Genomic DNA, 20,389 nt, shown 5'->3' with positions numbered 1-20,389 from the left:
AAATCGAGAAAAAAAAATGCAATTTTGTAACTTTTGGGGGCTTCCGTTTCTACGCAGTGCATATTTTGGTAAAAATTACACCTTATCATTATTCTGTAGGTCCATACGGTTAAAATGATACCCTACTTATATAGGTTTGATTTTGTCGCACTTCTGGAAAAAATCATAACTACATGCAGGAAAATGTATACGTTTAAAAATGTCATCTTCTGACCCCTATAACTTTTTTATTTTTCCACGTACAGGGTGGTATGAGGACTCATTTTTTGCGCCGTGATCTGAAATTTTCATTGGTATGATTTTTGTTTTGATCGGACTTTTTGATCACTCTTTATTCATTTTTTAATGGTATAAAAAGTGACCAAAATACACTTTTTGGAATTTTTTTGCGTGTACGCCATTGACCGTGCGGTTTAATTAATGATATATTTTTATAGTTCGGACATTTACGCACGCGGCGATACCACATATGTTTATTTATTTTATTTTTTTTACACTGTTTTATTTTTCTTATGGGAAAAGGGGGGTGATTCAAACTTTTATTAGGGAAGGGGTTAAATGACCTTTATTAACACTTTTTTTTACATTTTTTTTGCAGTTTTATAGGTCCCATAGGGACCTATAACACTGCACACACTGATCTCTCATCCTGATCACAGGCGTGTATTAACACGCCTGTGATCAGTGTTATCGGCGCTTGACTGCTCCTGCCTGGATCTCAGGCACGGAGCAGTCATTCGTCGATCGGACACCGAGGAGGCAGGTAAGGCCCTCCCGGTGTCCGGTCAGCTGTTCGGGACGCCGCGATTTCACCGCGGCGGTCCCGAACAGCCCGACTGAGCAGCCGGGTCACTTTCACTTTCTCTTTAGAAGCGGCGGTCAGCTTTGACCGCCGCTTCTAAAGGGTTAATACCGCACATCGCCGCGATCGGCGATGTGTGGTATTAGCCGCGGGTCCCGGCCGTTGATGAGCGCCAGGACCGACGCGATATGATGCGGGATCGCGGCGCGATCCCGCTTCATATCGCAGGAGCCGGCGCAGGACGTAAATATACGTCCTGCGTCGTTAAGGGGTTAATACCACCTCGCCATGCTTAAATTTGACGGTCCAACTTTTCCTACCCTCCAAAGAGATCATCTCCGTTCTTGCCTTTCTGGACTCTGGCTCCGCAGGAAACTTTATTGATGCCTCCCTAGTACATAGGTATCGTCTGCCAGTGTCCCGCCTGTTTAAGCCTTTGTACATCTCTACGGTCAATGGTGAAAGACTGGACTGTACTGTGCTGTATCGCACAGAACCATTGTCTATGCAGATCGGAGTCCTGCATAAGGAGAACTTGTTCTTCTATGTTCTCCCTCGTTGTACTCTCTTGCTTGGCCTACCTTGATTGCAACTCCATGCTCTGCAGCTGGATTGGAAAACTGGGGAAGTTCATCGCTGGTGTCCGCATTGCAACAACTATTGTATTCACATACGTATGACTAAATTGAAACCATCATCTTGTCCTCTACCTGGTTTGCCTTCGTTCCTTCAGGACTATGCTGATGTCTTCAGTGAAAAGCAAGCTGAAGTGTTACCACCAAATCATCCCTACGATTTTCCTATTGTTTTGCTACCCGGCACTACACCTTCCAGGGGCAGAAGCTATCCTTTGTCTGTTCCTGAAACTCTGGCCATGTTTAGTTACATCCAGGAGAATCTTCAGAAGGGATTTATCAGGAAGTCCTCTTCCCCTGCCGGAGCCGTTTTTTTATTTGTGGGAAAAAAAAGACGGGTCTTTGCGACCTTGCATCAACTACTTAGGCTTGAATAAAATTACAGTAAAGAACCGCTACCCACTTCCTTTAATCTCAGAGTTGTTTGATCATCTGCGTGGTGCCAAAATCTTCTCTAAATTGGATCTTCGTGGGGCCTATAATTTGATTCGTATACGAGAAGGGGACGAATGGAAGATTGCATTTAATACTCGTGATGGACATTTTGAATACCTTGTGATGTCATTCGGACTCTGCAATGCTCCAGCAGTCTTCCAAGAGTTCGTCAATTATATTTTCCGTGACCTCCTGTACTCCTGTGTTGTTGTCTATTTGGATGACATACTCATCTACTCGGCCAATATCCAGTCACATTGCTCTCACCTCCACCAAGTGTTACAGAGTCTCCGGGAAAATCATCTCTATGCTAAACTAGAGAAATGTACTTTTGAAAAAAACAGCCTTCCATTTCTGGGGTATATGATTACCAGTCAATGTCTACAAATGGATCCCAACAAGCTGTCTGCAGTTCTGGACTGGCCTCAACCTTCGGGCTTGAAAGCAATTCAGTGCTTCCTCGGCTTTGCCAATTACTATCGCCAATTTATTCCTCATTACTCCACTCTGGTAGCCCCCATCATCTTGCTTACCAAGAAGACTGCTAATCCAAAAGTTTGAACTCCTGAGGTTGAAGAAGCTTTCAAACAGTTAAAGTCCACCTTTGCTTCTGGTCCTGTTCTATCTAGACCAGATCCTAGCAAGCCATTCATCTTGGAAGTGGATGCTTCTACAGTTGAAGCAGGTGCAGTGTTAACGCAAAAGTCTTCTAAGGGGGAGAACTTATACACTGGTGCCCAGTACTGTACACCGTATTCTATGTGTGGTCTGACTAGTGATTTGTACAGCGGTAGAATTATTTCCTTGTCGTTGGCATCTATGGCCCTATTGATGCACCCCATGATTTTATTTGCCTTGGAAGCAGCTGGTCACTACAGCCAGTACTTGGTTAAACAGCATGGGAAATTGGAAATGTGGCCACCGAAGATGTTCCACTTGTTCACATATGAAGGTTAGCAAGGAGTTTGAATCGTATGTTACGGGCAGAAAATATGTTATAAATACCTTCGTGAACTGCAATACATCATCGGTGGTTTATCTGGCAGCATGTACAGTTTGCCGTCAACAATAAGTCGGTTGTACGAGCAACCATTTAAAAGAAAGAATTAGGAGACCCATTTCCGATGTCCGTACTGATAAGTTTAACATCTCAGCGTTGAGCAAACATTTTAGTGATATTCATAAAGGGGACTTTACATCTCTTGTAGTTATGGGTATCGAAAAGGTTAAACATAACATTAGGGGAGGAGATCTCCGTAGAAAATTGCTAAATAGAGAGACTTACTGGATATTCGTTCTGAATACCAGACACCCAACTGGTCTAAATCATAAACTGGATTAAATTATGACATATTAATATTAATATTTTAGTTGGGTGTTTGGTAGAAAGAGGAACTTCTGGTTATCTATATTATTAATTAGTTTGTTTTTGATAATGGTCCCTGCTTAAATATGGGATAGTGTGAACTATATTCAGACATATGCGTTTTTTCCTGCGTTTTTTTCATAATTGTTATTATCCTCAACAATTTTTTGTACTTTTACATATAGTATATATTGATTTTGATAAATGTATATATTTGTTGCAGTTTTCGCTAATGTCTTGAATGTTATTCACACCGCACCCATAATACAATGTATATTTCTTGAGAATCCGGTGCATGTTTTTGAACACACCGGATTCGTTTTGCATTTTACTTCCATCTGTGTTATCACCAATTGGTGAGGAGAAATTTTAGTATATATATGTGTTATATGCCACTCTATGACTAAGCGCGAAAGCGTGAAACGCGTCAGAGATTTCATGTATGTAGCTGTCTTCATTGAATAAAGAAACCCGTTTTTATCCACATCCTGGTGCTGGACATAATTTTCGTTTCATTTGTAACAGTGCCCTGTCATCTACAAGTTAAATTAGATTTTTCTACGGGTTACCACCCACAATAAAATGGACAGGTCAAAAGGGTGGGAGACTATCTCCGACATTTTGTTTCTGCCCACCAAAATGGGCCGATCTGCTACCCTGGGCCGAATTTTCTTACAACCATAAGGATTCTGAAACCTCAGGGTCTTCACCCTTCTTTGTGGTCTATGGACTTCCTCCTCGTCCTCCTCTACCCTTATCCACTTCCTCCGGCGTTCCTATGGCCAATGAACAAGTGCAGAATTTCGTTTCCATCTGGCAGAAGACACGTTACTCTCTTCTACATGCCGCCACTCGTATGAAATCCCAAGTGGATAAGAAAAGACGCCCTCCTCCTGAATTCTCTCTCTATATACAGAATATATTTAAAACTATTGTAAAATTTTATTCATTTTAACAACCAAAACATGAAATTATATTTTTCTCTGCTAAATGAATAAACTAGACATGACCATTTGTGTCTACCTCCTGCTTCATTTGCAATGAATTACTGGTAAATCACATACAATGTTGACTAATACCTCAACTGAGTTCTATAAATGTCTTTACTATTTAAAGTCTGGACTGAATTCATAGTAGTTAGGAACCAATGATCCATTCTTTGACTTAATTATAGCCATGTGATTCTGGCTGAGTTCCAGTGCTGAGTGCACACAGGTTGTTGTACAGCACAGGCGGAGGATAAGCCAGCTGTGGGATCCCAATACTTCTCAATGCTCATTCTCTCAATCAATTAGCAAATTACAGGCCTGAATGATTAGTAGTGGCTATTTTCAAGGCAATTACCCCAGGGTTTAATATTTATGTCCTTACTCATTTTTTATAGAAAAATGTATTGTTTAAAACCTCGTTCATATTTGAGTTTTGCTGTAGTTTAAAAATATTAGTCCTTAATGTTGAAGCCTAAGTCACAAAATATATAAAATTCTTAAAACATCCACAATAATTATTATTTTTATTTTTTTTAAATGTAAGGACTGAATTTTTTTTTCTGTTACATAATTTAATTTACAGTTTACTAGACTATGCAATTTTTTATCGGTTCTTCCTGGGAATAATAATAATAAAAATAAAAATATATATATAAGTTATAACATAAAGGGATTTTCTAGGAGTTTCTCATTAACGGATAGGCCATCATTGTCTAATTAGTCTGACACCTAAAACCTCCGCCAATCAGCTGTTCGCCACAGCCATGGCATCCCGGTACACAGTAACCCAGCATGAATACTCAACAATGTCCTGAGCCTTCTGCCTCTGGCTCCATTCCCTGTTTACAGGGTTTAAACCATTCTCACCAGCAGAGAACGGTTAAACCAGGTGTGTCCCGGTTGCTACAGGCAGCCAGGACCCACAGCTAATGCTGGGCACGGCCGATCGGGCCAATACCTGGCATTAACCCTTTAGAAGTTGATCGCGGCATCTACAACGAAAGTAAAAGAATCCTGGCAGCTCAGCGCAGCTGACCGGGACTATCGCGACAAAATCGTAATTTCCCCGATTAGCTTACCAGATGATGGGAGGGTCCTCACCTGCCTCTCCATTGTCTGATCGGCAATCTACTGCTCCATGCCTGCACAGCAGGCAGGAGCAGCAGAGTGTCGGTTACACTTATCAGTGTTTTGCAATGGCAGAGCACTGATCAGTATATGCAATCAGAAGATTGCATGTTTTAGCCCCCCATGGGGGCTAAAAAAAAGTGTAATTTTTTTTTATAACAGTTCATTAACCCCTTCCCTATTAAAAGTTTAAATCACCCCCATTTTTTAAATAAAGTATTGTAATAAAGAATAAAAATAATCATATGTGGTACCGCCGCATGCTTAAATGTCCGAACTATTAAAATATTAGGTTAGCTAAACCACACGGTCGATGGCGTACACCTAAAAAGATACCAAAGTCCAAAATTGTGCATTTTTGGTCACTTCATATACCATAAAAATATTAATGAAAAGCAATCAAAAAGTCCCATCAAAACAAAAATGGTACCTATAAAAACTACAGATGACTGCGCAAAAAATGAGCCCTAATACCACCCCGTACACAGAAAAATAAAAAAATTATAGGGGTCATAATATGCCAATTTTAAACATACTAATTTTGGTGCATGTAGTTTATAATTTTTTAAGTATTAAAATGAAATAAATAAAATAAAACCTACATATATTTGGTATCCCTGTAACCATATGGAACTACAGAATAACGATAAGGTTTAATTTTTACCAAATATTGCACTGCGTAGAAACGGGAGCCCCCAAAAGTTACAAAATTGTGTTTTTTGTTTTTTTTTTATTTAACCCCACAAATAATTTTTTGGGGTTTCTCCGCAGGTTATATTCTAAAATAAGTGATGTCATTACAAAGTAAAATTGGTGATGCAAAAAACAAGCCCTTATATGGGTCTGTAGGTGCAAAATTGAAAGCGTTATGATTTTTAGAAAATTAAGGAGGAAAAAGCGAAAATGCCTTCAGGTTAAAATAGTCCCTAAGGGGTTAATAAATCTTCTCCATAGAGTTATCAATATTTTAAATCTGAGTGAATGCTGTTCAAAGGTCAAAATTCCCATTGTCTCTTTAGGTAGCAAGTATATAATGTCAACAAATATATAGTAAACAGTGGGCAGTTATACTTACGCGGAATGGGTCTGCACATCATGCCAGCTGCGACTGAAGTTCTGCTTCAGCTCATTCATCATGCTGACTCCCAGCTTATGCTTTATCTCTGCCAGGTGCTTCTCTTTGGCCGCTAAAACCTGACGTAGAGTTACAATTTCATCTTCCAGCTATACAAACATAGAAGTAAATAGGGTCAAAAGTAACAGAAACAGATTGATATCAAGCGTTGGTAACATAATGTGCCATTTTAGCGGTGTTGATAATGATTACATTAAATCTACAGTCATTCTTAGACTTTTTACTGTTGCTGGAGTTTTATAATCTATCTTCAATGTCTCAACAAGAGTATGACTCTGCTCTTTTTGTCTCAACAAGAGTATGACTCTGCTCTTGCTTTTTTGAGGTACTGTAGTCCTCCTATTGCCTAGCTAGTGGGGTGCAGTAAGGAGCAGAGCGCTCACCCCACTGTGGTCTTTCACATCATGGAAGGGGGCATGCTGGGGGAGATTATATTGATGCGGGAGGGGAGCTGGGTGAACTGGCCCTCCGCCTCCATTGTGCTGGAGTGCAAAGGAAATGGAATTACTAATGGGCATAACTCTGCAAATACCTAACCTAAATATGTAAGTTACTCTCTTTTTACAGCTATTCACCTGCACTATAAGCCAGTATATTGGGTTTAGTGCGGGTGAAATAGCTGTCAGTTTCTCTGTAACAGTAGCTAGCATGTCTGTTGACAGTTTCCAAGTTGCTACTAGAGAACTTGTTTAAACAAAGTATAAATAAAATAAGCTAAAGAAACCAATAGCAAAGAGATATTAGAAAACGCTATATTTTACACTTGCTGACTATGTATTTCAGTGTAGACTTGGTTTGGGGATAAAATAATATTAAGCAATACCTATTCTACAATCTTTGATCAATTTTGGTAAATGTAATAGGATTTGCTCTGTTCCTACATGCTTAGAAAGAAAAACAAACAAAATAAATGAAGTATGAAGTGAAGGCTACCTTGACTAGTTCATTCTTTAGCTCTTCTTTCTCTTCCTCAGATATTATTTCTGTATAGTCAATGTCAGCTACGAGTTCCTCATCTGTCTCCTGTAATGGCTGAGTATCCAAGAGCTCTGTAAAGAGGTGAGCATACTAAGCATAATTCACAACCAGTCAAAATGGGATGACATGTTCAAATGGTAATGGTGTTGTGGTCTACTAACCATCCTATTAATGCGGTCTAACCAATCCTATTAATGCAAAACCACTATATAATCCACTATTAGGAAAACCAGCTAATGGAAAAGCTGGCTGTATTGCACTTTAGTGACCAACCAGATTCCATGCATTAACAATGAAACTCAGCATTAAATTTAAGATTAATGAAAGTGCATAGAGTATTCATTTCAAAGCCTTTTCACAAATATTGTAAAATATCTGTTCTAGCATTTTCTAATCCACAACGTATGATCTGTGGCACATTTTTGTATTCTTGCATGGTGACAGCTTGAGTCTGGATTGGACCTCCCCGTGCCTGGTGGAACATGAAGTTTAGAATTTTTCCCAGGAGGCAGGAAGCAAGGTGATAAATTGGATGCATGAGAGGGTCTACCTTGTGCTGCCTCTCCTGAAACTGGGTTTTCCATCTGATAATCCACCAGGGGCTGGCAGTATGACCTCCGTTCTTATAGCCTGTGCCTTTGGGCAAACTTACAAAGCCAAAAAAAAAAGATGATGTCTTCTGCTCATGTTTATAACAGTGGCATGACAGATATGACCTATCTGTTTTCAAATAAATCCAAATGAATACTGATAGATCTGTTTAACCCATTTGAGGATACAGCCCAATCTGTTTTTAAGGACACATCCAATTTTCATTTTTGCGTTTTCATTTTTTCCTCCTTACCTTTTGAGAGCCATAACTCTTATTTTTCCATCTACAGAACCATATCACTTGTTTTTTGCAGGACCAATTGTACTTTGTGATCCAACATAGAGAAGTGAAGAAAAATCGCACTCACACACAATTAATGCGAGAAAAAAAATGTAGATTTTAATCCAAGATGTTCATTTGGACAGACATAGGCAATGGACGTGGAGGAGTGAAAGACAAGCGACCGGTTTCGCGCTAGGAAGCGCTTCCTCTGGCTTGAGAACCAATTGTACTTTGTCATGACACCTTTCATTTTACCATGAAATGCATGGCAAAACCAAATCAATATTATTCGAGGTGGTGGGGAGGTTTGAAAACAATAGTGCAATTTTGCAACTTTTGGGGGTCTTTACCCAGTGCAATTTAAGGTAGAAATGACAGTCTTTATTCTGTAGGTCTATAAAATTAAAATGATGCCCAATTTATATAGTTTTTCTATTATAATATGGGGCTGTATGAGGGCTCACTTTTTGCACTGTGATCTGTAGTTTTTATTGGTACCATTTTTGTTTTTATAGGGCTTTTTGATCACTTTATATTCATTATTTTCTCATATATAATGTGATCAAAAATTAGCAATTCTGGTTTGTTTGTTTTATTTACATTTATGCTGTTTACCATGCTGGATCATACACTTTATATTTTAATAGTTTGGATAGTTTTTTTGGGGAGGGGAAGAGGGAGAATACATTTTTTTTATTAGAGGAGGGGCTTTTATATAATTTAAGAAATACATTTTTATTTTACAAGTCCCTGTAAGGGAAATATATATGCAATCATTAGATTTTATTCACTGTACAATGCTATGCTGTTGCAGTGAGATTGGTGCTCTACTAATACAGCCTGGCTCTCTTAGGCTGCATCATTAGAGGGACAATCCGGCAGCAGGAAGCTGGTAAGACGACCTCCCTTGCCATTTTAACTAATTGGACCCCTGCAATCAAGTGTTGCGGGGTCAGATGAGACCACTTGGCTCCCGGCATCTGTCATTTATTCTTTGAAGCACCATAATTGATCACAGCATTTAAAGATTTAATGGTAATAGTAACTGACCCTCACCGCCTATAAAGCATGTCTATCTCCTGCACTTGCTTCATAGACACTTAGATGGACATTTATCAACGGGTTTAGTCAGGTTTTCTTTACTATAATTGTCGCAAAATTGTCGCAACTGTGACAACGTGTGTTTTCGTGCGACAACATGAAGTACAAGAAAATTCAAACTTGCTTACGTAGTAAATTTTTCAAAATGGACAGTCGCAACTGCGCAAAAAAAAGTCGCAACAAGGTAAAAAATTTACTAAATTTACCCCAGCTCAAACATGGAGCAGAAAAAGCAACTACCAAAGTAAAAAAGGAAAAATTGCTTACGTGAAAGAAAATTATCAACATGCTGAAACCAGTTGATAAATAAGTCACACATAAGCAAAAAAAAAGTAAGGAAAAAATTACTAAAAAAAAGAATACATAGGCAAACATTGATAAATGTCCCTCTTAATGCTCTAGGGCAGGGGTACTCAACTGGCGGACCGCAGTCCAGATCCGGACCACGGGCGCCAATCATCCGGACCGTCCGCCAGGCTCCCCTCACTATTTCGGTCGAATGCTGTGTCGCCTGCCCGGCACTTCTTTTGTGATGCAGGCTGCACGATTAGCGCTTCCTGCATCATCTGGCTCTGGCCAGGCCACCGTTATTGCCACCGCTGCTTTATACAGGGAAGGGGTGAGTAGGGGTGAGAAGAGTTGAGGGGGGAGAAGGGGCACAGCGGCATCATTCATTGTGGGGGCACAGTGGCATCATTCATTGTGGGGGCACACCGGCATCATTTATGTAGAGGGCACAGTGGCATCATTTATGGAGGGGGCACAGCGGCATAATTTAAGGAGAGGGCACAGCGGCATCATTTATGGAGGGGGCACAGTGGCATCATTTATGGAGAGGGCACAGCGGCATCATTTATGGAGGGGGCACAGCGGCATCATTTATGGAGAGGGCCCAGCGGCATCATTTATGGAGGGGGCACAGCGGCATCATTTATGGAGGGGGCACAGCGGCATAATTTATGGAGAGGGCACAGCGGCATCATTTATGGAGGGGGCACAGCGGCATCATTTATGGAGAGGGCCCAGCGGCATCATTTATGGAGGGGGCACAGCGGCATAATTTATGGAGAGGGCACAGCGGCATCATTTATGGAGGGGGCACAGCGGCATCATTTATGGAGGGGGCACAGAGGCATCATTTATGGAGAGGGCACAGCGTCATCATTTATTGTGGGGGCACAGTGGCATCATTTATTGTGGGGGCAAAGTGACACCATTTATGGAGAGGGCACAGCGGCATCATTCATTGTTTTATGGTACAATAAGTCAGTACAGGGCACAGTGTTTGTCAAAATTATATTTGGGGACACACTATGGGGGAGATTTATCAAAAGTTGCCCAATTGCCCATAGCAACCAATTAGCTTGCTTCTTTCATTCTTAACAAGGCCTGTGAAAAATGAAAGAAGCGATCTGATTGGTTGCTATGGGCAACTTTTCTTGTCCACAGGTTTTGATAAATCTCCCCCATAGTGTGTGGCAGTACTATACCAGGGATATAGCGTGTGGCAGTACTATACCAGGGATATTGCGTGTGGCAGTACTATACCAGGGATATAGCGTGTGGCAGTAATATAACAGGGATATAGCGTGTGGCAGTACTATACCAGGGGCATACCGTGCAGTAGAAATATACCAGGGCACAGAGTGAGACAGTAAAATATCCAGTGGCACAGCATGCAGGCAGTAATATGTCCAGGGGAACAGCGTGCAGGCAGTAATATATACAGGGGCATAGCGTGTGGCAGTAATATATGCAGGGGTATAGTATATGGCAGTATTATATTCAGGGGGTACAGTGTGTGGCAGTAATATATTTAGGGTTAGAGTATGTGGCAGTTATATATTTAGGGGTACACAATGCGGCAGTATTTTATTTAGGGTTACAGTGCGACAGTATTACATTCAGGAGCAGTATTTTTATTGTCTGTGGCAGTATTATTTTCAGGGGTACAGTATGCAGCAGTATTATTTTCAGGGGTACAGTAGGCAGTGGTATTATTTTTAGAGGTACAGTATGCAGCAGTATTTTCAGAGATACAGTCTGACAGTATTATTTTCAGGAGTACATTATGCAGCATTATTATTTTCAGGGGTACAGTAGGCAGTGGTATTTTAAGGGGTACAGTAGGCAACTGTATTATTTTCAGGGGTACAGTAGGCAGCTGTATTATTTTTAGGGGTACAGTATGAGGCAGTATTTTCAGGGGTACAGTAGACAGCGGTATTATTTTTAGGAGTACAGTATGCGGCAGTGTTATTTTCAGGGGTACAGTAGACAGTGGTATTTTTAGGGGTACAGTATGCGGCAGTATTATTTTTAGAGAGTCTGACAGTATTATTTTCAGGGGTACAGTATGCAGCTGTGTTATTTTCAGGGGTACACTAAGCAGCAGTATTATTTTTAGGGGTACAGTATGCAGCAGTTTTCAGAAAATACAGGAAACAGTACATTTACATCCTCCAGAGTTTAGTCATTTTACCTATTTCCTTCATGGCCCTGTGGCCACTAGGTGTAGACCAGGCTTTAGCGCTTAGCTCGGACCTTTACCAGTGACAGACCTGGATGATAGGACCCTCACAAAAAATAGTTGAGTACCCCTGCTCTAGGGTATAGAGGTACTCCATGTGTCATAAAGTCCCAGAGTGTTGTAAAGTCCCAGCAATATGTATGCCCTATGTCATCTATGGCTTAAGAATCCATTTTGGGTTAAGAATCCATTTCTGATACTATTTTTGCCATTAAAAAATACATGTACCCCAGACAGAACATTATAATTTAATTGTACATAAAGCCTAAACTTTGTGTGTAGCTGTTTCCTTCTGTATCATTCCTCATGGCTGAACATATTTCAACATGTCACAAGATAACTATCTAAAAACATAAAACATTATCTAACAAAACTCTGCTGAGATGTAAATGCTATATATGTTATAGAGTGAAAACTGTTTTTAACCCCTGTGCCCTGGCTTGGAAACAAAATAAAAAAGGCTTAAAAGTACCTCCGGTATCACATGGTCCCGACTGTGGCTTCTCATAGCTGCAGATTGTATTGCCCGAAGGTAATGTAGCACACAGTGCTGCTCCACCTATCACTGACTAAGGAGGGGAAGCTACAGACAAGACCAAGCTACAATAGTACCGATAAGCTTTCATTATTGTATTTTTACAGCCAATTGGTGGAGTGCCAGAAGTAATTTACATGAAGTGTGTTAAACAGACAACTTTAAGTACGCATTGTATAGCATGTATTGTGCGCAGATGTTTTTACCTTGTAGCCGTGTTGGGCACTTTACTACCAAAAGTCCTTGCCTTCGATTTACAGTCATGGCTGTAAATGTTGGCACCCCTGAAATTGCAGTAACACGTGTTTTGCTATACACATGTTTATTCCCTTTCTGTGTATTAGAATTAAACCAAAAAAGGGAGGAAAAAAGCTAACTGGACATAATGTCACACCAAACTCCAAAAATGGGCTGGACAAAATTATTGGCACCCTTAACTTAATATTTGGTTGCACACCCTTTGGAAAAAATTACTGAAATCAGTTGCTTCCTATAGCCATCAATAAGCTTCTTACACCTCTCAGCCGGAATGTTGGACCACTCTTCCTTTGCAAACTGCTCCAGGTCTCTCTTATTGGAAGGGCGCCTTTTCCCAACAGCAATTTTAAGATCTCTCCACAGGTGTTCAATGGGATTTATATCTGGACTCATTGCTGGCCACTTCAAAACTCTCCAGCGCTTTATTGCCATCCATTTCTGGGTGCTTTTTGACATATGTTTGAGGCCATTTTCCTGCTGGAAGACCCAAGATCTCAGACACAAACCCAGCTTTCTGACACTGGGCTGTAACAGTACTACCCACATTCTGTTGGTAATCCTCAGATTTCATGATGCCTTGCACACATTCAAGGCACCCAGTGCCAGAGGCAGCAAAACAACTCAAAAACATAATTGAACCTCCACTATATTTCACTGTAGGTACTGTGTTCTTTTCTAGGCCTCATTACATTTTCGGTAAACAGTAGAATGATGTGCTTTACAAAAAAGCTCTATCTTGGTCTCATCTGTCCACAAGAAGTTTTCCCAGAAGGATTTTGGCTTACTCAAGTTCATTTTGGCAAAATGTAGTCTTGCTTTTTTATGTCTCTGTGTCAGCAGTGGGGTCCTCCTGGGTCTCCTGCCGTAGTGTTTCATTTCATTTAAATGTTGACGGATAGTTCCCGCTTATACTGATGCTCCCTGAGCCTGCAGGACAGCTTGAATATCTTTGGAACTTGTTTGGGGCTGCTTATTCACCATCCGTACTATCCTGCGTTGACACTTTTTCCTCAATTTTTCTCTTCCGTCCACTCCCAGGGAGATTAACTACAGTGCCATGGGTTGCAAACTTCTTGATAATGTTGCGCACTGTGGACAAAGGCAAATATAGATCTCTGGAGATTGACTTGTAACCTTGAGATTGTTGATATTTTTCCACAATTTTGGTTCTCAAGTCCTCATACAGTTCTCTTCTCCTCTTTCTTTTGTCCATGCTTAGTGTGGCACACACATACAACAAAATGCAAAGACTAAGTGAACTTCTCTCCTTTTTATCTGCTTTCAGGAGAGATTTTATATTGCCCACACCTGTTACTTGCTCCAGGTGATTTTAAAGGAGCATCACATGCTTGAAATAATCTTATTTTTCCGTAATTTTTAAAGGGTGCCAATAATTTTGTCCAGCCCATTTTTGGAGTTTGGTGTGACATTATTGTCCAATTTGCTTTTTTTCTCTCCCTTTTTTGGTTTAGTTCTAATACACACAAACAAAATAAACATGTGTATTGCAATCCTTTTTTGTGATAAATACTTCATTTTCTTGAAAGATTTCAGGGCTACCAACATTTAGGGCCATGGCTGTATGTGCCTTTTCCCCCCATCAGGCCATCCTTTCCTTTGTGCTGCAATAATAATAATTATTACAAGTTATTCCTTAATATGATTGTTCCTGGTACTAAACTCAAACTGTGATTTATCTGCTCCTCCAGTTACTGTAGACATTGGCAGTCTGACAGAAACTGTAGCTAAAGCAAGCCTGACGTAATGTATATTGAAGTGTTTTGCTCAACTTCACTGTTTAGATATTTTATACCACCCGCCCACAGTTGTACATTCAAGGACGACTGTAATTATGAATAGAGGCTCCTAGTGTGTAAAAACATAGGCAACATGCAGAATATAAATGTCACAACTAGAACCCTTCATGTTGAGATATTGCTATGTGTGCATCCATTTACAAGCAATTTTACACAAATAAGATTCTTAAGACATACTTAAAAGGCTTATATTCCACCTACTATCTAATTTCCAGTAAGAAATGCATTTATACTCTGGGATTCAATCCAGACAAGCTATAGGGAATTTGGGTAGCACCCTGTCTGTCCTTTCTTATAGACTAAGCCTTCAATGTAAAGCCATGCATACATACAGTATGGTATTAAACAGTTTTCTGTGCTATGATTCTACATGCAATGGATTTTATCAACATTACATAAAAGGTATGTACAGCAGAGTTAATAAACTAAAGTAGCTTATGTCCACATACCGTATGTTTGCGGTATATGTGGGGTGTATTCCCCAACAAATGTCACTGTATAGCAGTACATTGGCTGCAGGCAGGTTGCGAGTGTCTGTGGCAAGGGATGGACCCAAATCCGACTTGTTTCTTCAGCGCTTCACTGGGGTGGTAAAGACAAATTTCGCAGGTGTACTGTAATAACTTTTTATTTTCCCATGTACATGGTATACACAGGCAATATCAGTTATACAGCTTTATAGGTGCACAGGACAACGCGTTTCAAGTGGGGATTCCTCTCTTCAGGTCCCTGCCTCCAGCCTGCATACCTGTCCGCGGCCAGCAATACCGACGAACAGCAGCTCCCAGAACCTCGTCGCAAGGCATCCTAAGCGCATCCCAGAATTGTGTCTGAACATTGCACAACTCTAACATGTGAGCAGTTTTTTCTTATTATTCGCGACTCACACGCAACTGTAAAAAAGATAACAGCACTATCGGGGTGCCATCTCTGTTCACTCTCTTTTTTCGCATACCCCCCTGCATTATAGCAGTACATTGACATACGTTAACCATTAGAACCCTTAGCCACAATGCAAAATGTTTCCCATGATGACCCACTGTATAGAAAAATATAGAGGGCAAAAAAAGTTAAGGCGACACATACCACCCCAACAGAGGCCAAAATAACACTATTTTGGCCTCCATTGGCTCAATAGGGGCCTATGACTATTCTTTCTGACTGATAACACATAAGCTGAACTATTGACTCATGCTGTAGCATTACATTATGATTAAATGTGAGTTGTGCAGGATTAGAAAAAAAAATAAAAATAATAAAATCAGCTTTTCCAGTGAATAGGGACTAAGCTGCAATACCAGTCATAGCCCATGGACAAAAGTAATGCTTCATATCTTTGTATTAATCCAAAGTAGGCTATAGTAAAGTGCATAAAATGTATTATTTGTTTGTGCTAAAAAAAAGAAAAAAGAAGCAAATATACTATGCTATGAGCAGTCGTAAATTTGTTCCACATTTTACACCAATATCTGGCATAACGTATGGTAAATTACTGAGTTTGTGCCCTCCCCCCTCCAACTGTAAACCCTGCCAACTTTTCTTGTTTTATAGAGTGACGACAGAAGCCCAAAAAGTCACACATTTTTGTGCCAATATGACCTGTGCAAAAATTAGCAATTTAAGACTTTTCGAAAATTAAGAAAAATGCTTTGGTGATCAGATGCAGGCTGTTAGGGGATGTAACAAATCCAGGTGATGTACACCTCAGTAATGGATGCATGGACTTGCAGGGAACCACATATACAGCAAGTACCCCTACCTCAGGTTAGTGCTGGGCAGTGTGACCAAAAATGTATATCACTGTATTTTTCAAAATTATGGCAGTTTCATGATATTTAATGGTGTTTCGGGGGGGGGGGGGGGGAGGTTCCTCAATATAGTGTCCGGTGGTCGGGGGTCCTCACCATGGTACCCGGGGTCTCAGTCAGGCCGCCCTGTAACTCTCCTCCATGTCTCTGCAGTTCTGCTCGAATTTCCAGGTGGTCGGGGGTCCTCACCATGGTACCCGGGGTCTAGTTCAGGCCGCCTGGTATCTCTCCTCCATGTCTGCGCAGTTCTGCTCAAATTTCCCGGTGACTGGGGGCAGGGCTGGTGTTAGGGTGGGGCAAACCAGGCAATTGCCTAGGGCCCCCCTGCTGGCTGATCAGTAGGGGGGGGGGCAACTGTTTTAAATCTAATCTTTAACGAGCAGCCGGCGCTGCGGCCACTTTAAAACCGTGACTAGCTGCGGTCCCGGACACTTCTGCTTTTTCTATTTTTCATATTTCCTTACCTGGCCGCACTCGGCAGGCTCAGGTAATGCGGCAGCTCTTGTAGGCTGTGTGGATAATATGATGAGTGACGTCTCCTGCGGCTCCTCTGTGCGGCATCAGGGACGTCACTCATGATTTCCTGCAGCGCTGGGCGGATTGCTAAACTTAAGCAGCTGCGGCTGCAGGAAATGATGAGTGACGTCCCTGATGCCGTGCAGAGGAGTCGCAGGAGACGTCACTCGTCATATTATCCACACAGCCCACAAGAGTTGCCGCATTACCTGAGCCTGCCGAGCGCGGCCAGGTAAGGAAATATGAAAACATTGAAAAAGTAGGGAGAGAGGGGGGAGCAATGAGCAGGGGAACTATACTGCCAGCTTAATGTGGGGGAAACTACACTGCCAACATAATGTGGGGGAACATACTGCCAACCTAATGTGGGGGAACAATACTGTCTACCTAATGTGGGGGAACTATACTGTCTACCTAATGTGGGGGAACGTACTGCCAACTTAATGTGGGGGAACTATACTGCCAACCTAATGTGGGGGAACTATACTGTCTACATAATGTGGGGGGAACTATACTGTCTACCTAATGTGGGGGAACCACAACCTAATGTGGGGGAACATACTGCCAACCTAATGGGGGGGGGAACTGCAACTTAATGTGGCGGAACATACTGCCTACCTAATGTGGTGGAACATACTGCCAACCTAATGTGGGGGAACATACTGCCAAGCTAATGTGGGGGATCTATACTGCCAACCTAATGTGGGGAATCTATACTGCCAACCTAATGTTGGGGAACTATACTGTCTACCTAATGTGGGGGAACTATACTGTCTACCTAATGTGGGGGAACATACTGCCAACTTAATGTGGGGGAACTATACTGCCAACCTAATGCGGGGGAACTATACTGTCTACCTAATGTGGGGGAACTACAACTGCCAACCTAATGTGGTGGAACTACAACCTAATGAGGAGGGGGAACTATACTGCCAATCTAATGTGGGGGGAACTATACTGCCAACCTAATGTGGGGGAACTATACTGCACCTAATATGGGGGAACTATACTGCCAACCGAATGTGGGGGGAACTATGCTGCCTACCTAATGAGGGGGAACTATGCTGCCAACCTAATGTGGGGGGAACTATATTGCCTACCTAATGAGGGGGAACTATTATGCCAACTTAATGTGGGGGGACTATACAAAAATATAAAATTGTACTATTCTGATCCCTATAACTCTTTTATTTTTCTGTATATGGGGATGGATGAGGGTCATTTTTTGCACTTTGACTTTTTGTTTTTATCGGTACCATTTTTGTTTTGAAGGGACTTTTCAATTGCTTTTTAGATATTTTTTATGGTATTTGAAGTGACCAAAAATGTGCAAATCTGGTTAGTGCACTATTACGACTTTTGGGGCCCCTCTTTTGATTTTGCCTAGGGCCACGCTAAGCCTAAAATCGGCCCTGGCCGGGGGTCCTCACCATGGTACTCTGGTCTCGGTCAGGCTGCCCGGTAGCTCTCCTCCATGTCTCCGCAGTTCTGCTCGAGTTTCCCGCGCCCGCCCGGAAGTCATGTGCCCGCCGGGAAATGTAGTCCCCTCCCAGCTCCTCACAGTCAGTTCAGTGCGGCTCGGACTACACTTCCCAGAGACGCTGTGTGGCCAGATGTTTCTCTATACCATCACGCATTGGAGTTGGTTCCTATGGAAACGGTATTGCGGTATGTGAAAAATGTATATCGTAAAGAAAAATCACACCGGTATTCAGTATGAACCAGTATACCGCCCAGCACTACTCCAGGTACAGTGCAGGACAGTACTTGACAGGGACAGAGGTGTCAGCCGAGAGCACTGTGGTCAGACTGGAAAGAACTACACAACTTCCTCTGTAGTATACAGCAGATGATAAGTACTGGAAGGATTAAGATTTTTAACCTCTTAAGGACCATGGACGTGTATACACGTCCAATGGCCCTTAACCGGGTATGACGCGGGCTCCTGACTCGAGCCCACCTCATACCGCCTGGCCCCCAGCTGATTCCTGCAGCTGGGGGCCGGCGTTAATAGCCGACATGCGGCGATTGCCGCGGGCGGCTATTAACCCTTTAGATCGCCGCTGTCAACGCTGACAGTGGCGTCTAAGGGTACCTGTATTCAGTCCCTGGTGGTCCAGTGGGGTGGATCGCCCCCCCGCAGTGCGATCGCGGGGGGGGGGGGGGGGGCTTTGGGGGCGATCCATTGCTGAGGTAGCCTGAGGGCTTACCTCTCCTTCCACTGCGCCTCCGGCTCTCTGAATGATACAGCCTGGCAGGGCCAGGCTTTATCATTCGAGCGCAGAGCACACTGACCACTATGGTTCTATACAACCGTAGTGATCTGTATGAGGAATCTAATGATTCCTCCTAAAAGTCCCCTAAGGGGACTAAAAGTGTAAAAAAAAAAAAAGTTGAAAAAAAGTTTAACACACACACATTAACCCCTTCCTTATTAAAAGTTTAAATCACCCCCCTTTTCCCAAATTCCATATAAATAATATATAAACATAATAAAAATAAACATATGTGGTATCGCCGCGTGCATAAATGTCCGAACTATAAAAATATATCATTAATAAGTCCAAAATAGTGTATTTTTGGTCACTTTTTATATCATGAAAAAATTTATAAAAAGCGATAAAAAAGTCCAATCAATACAAAAATGGTACCGATAAAAACTTCAGTTAACGTCGCAAAAGATTAGCCCTCATACCACCCCATACGCAGAAAAATAAAAAAGTTATAGGGGTCAGAAGATGACAATTTTAAACAAATACATTTTCCTGCATGTAGTTATGATTTTTTCCAGAAGTACAACAAAATCAAACCTATACATTTTAATGGTATGGACCTACAGGATAAAGATAATGTGTCATTTTTACCGAAAAATTTACTGCGTACAAACGGAAGCCCCCAAAAGTTACAAAATGGCATTTCTTCTTCAATTTCGTCGCACAATGATTTTTTTTCCCGTTTCGCCGTAGATTTTTGGGTAAAATGACTGATGTCCCTGCTACAGCTCATATTAAAAAAATAATAATAATTTATTCAATAAATAAATGCATGTTGTAAATGAAATAATATAATTTGAAAATCTAACAATAATTAGTTAGTTAGTTACATAAATAAATACGTTTCTAAGGCTTGAAGTATAAAATATGTTTACTATATTTCTGCTACTCTGGGTACCCTTGGCCCTGGAATGTGAAAAAAAAATACTCTCTGGAGCTGGTCTGTAACAGGCTGGCATTATTAGGCTGGTAAGGCTGTCCGGCTGGGGAACCTCATGTATTTTATTTTTTATTTTTTTTTATTCATGAGGTGGTTGGTGGTTGTCCCAATTTTCCATAACCAGCCAGATACATAAGTAAGCGGTAGCAGTCTGACATTACCAGGGAAGTAAGGGCCATTTATTTTGGCCATTGCCAGCCTAATAATACCAGCCTGCTACCACCCAGTCCATGGGAATAATAATTTTTATTTTTTTTACACTCTGGGCC

The 20,389-nt window shown here is 41.4% G+C and overlaps 1 protein-coding gene across 2 annotated transcripts in view; it reads right to left on the bottom strand.

Annotated features, from left to right (window-relative positions):
• TPD52L1 (TPD52 like 1) overlaps positions 1-20,389 on the bottom strand; it is a 132,635-nt gene that overhangs the window by 33,400 nt on the left and 78,846 nt on the right. For both annotated transcript variants that reach the window (XM_056566468.1, XM_056566467.1), the window contains exons 2-3: positions 7,424-7,539; positions 6,431-6,579 (exon numbers count right to left, since the gene is read on the bottom strand). In XM_056566468.1, the coding sequence (XP_056422443.1) occupies positions 6,431-6,579; positions 7,424-7,539 (265 nt within the window). The remainder of the gene's footprint in view (positions 1-6,430; positions 6,580-7,423; positions 7,540-20,389) is intronic.

Source organism: Hyla sarda, chromosome 3 (genome assembly GCF_029499605.1).
Source record: "Hyla sarda isolate aHylSar1 chromosome 3, aHylSar1.hap1, whole genome shotgun sequence".
In the NCBI taxonomy this organism is placed as follows: domain Eukaryota; kingdom Metazoa; phylum Chordata; class Amphibia; order Anura; family Hylidae; genus Hyla; species Hyla sarda.
Note: the sequence above shows the minus strand (reverse complement) of the source record. Positions and strands in the feature narration are given on the sequence as shown.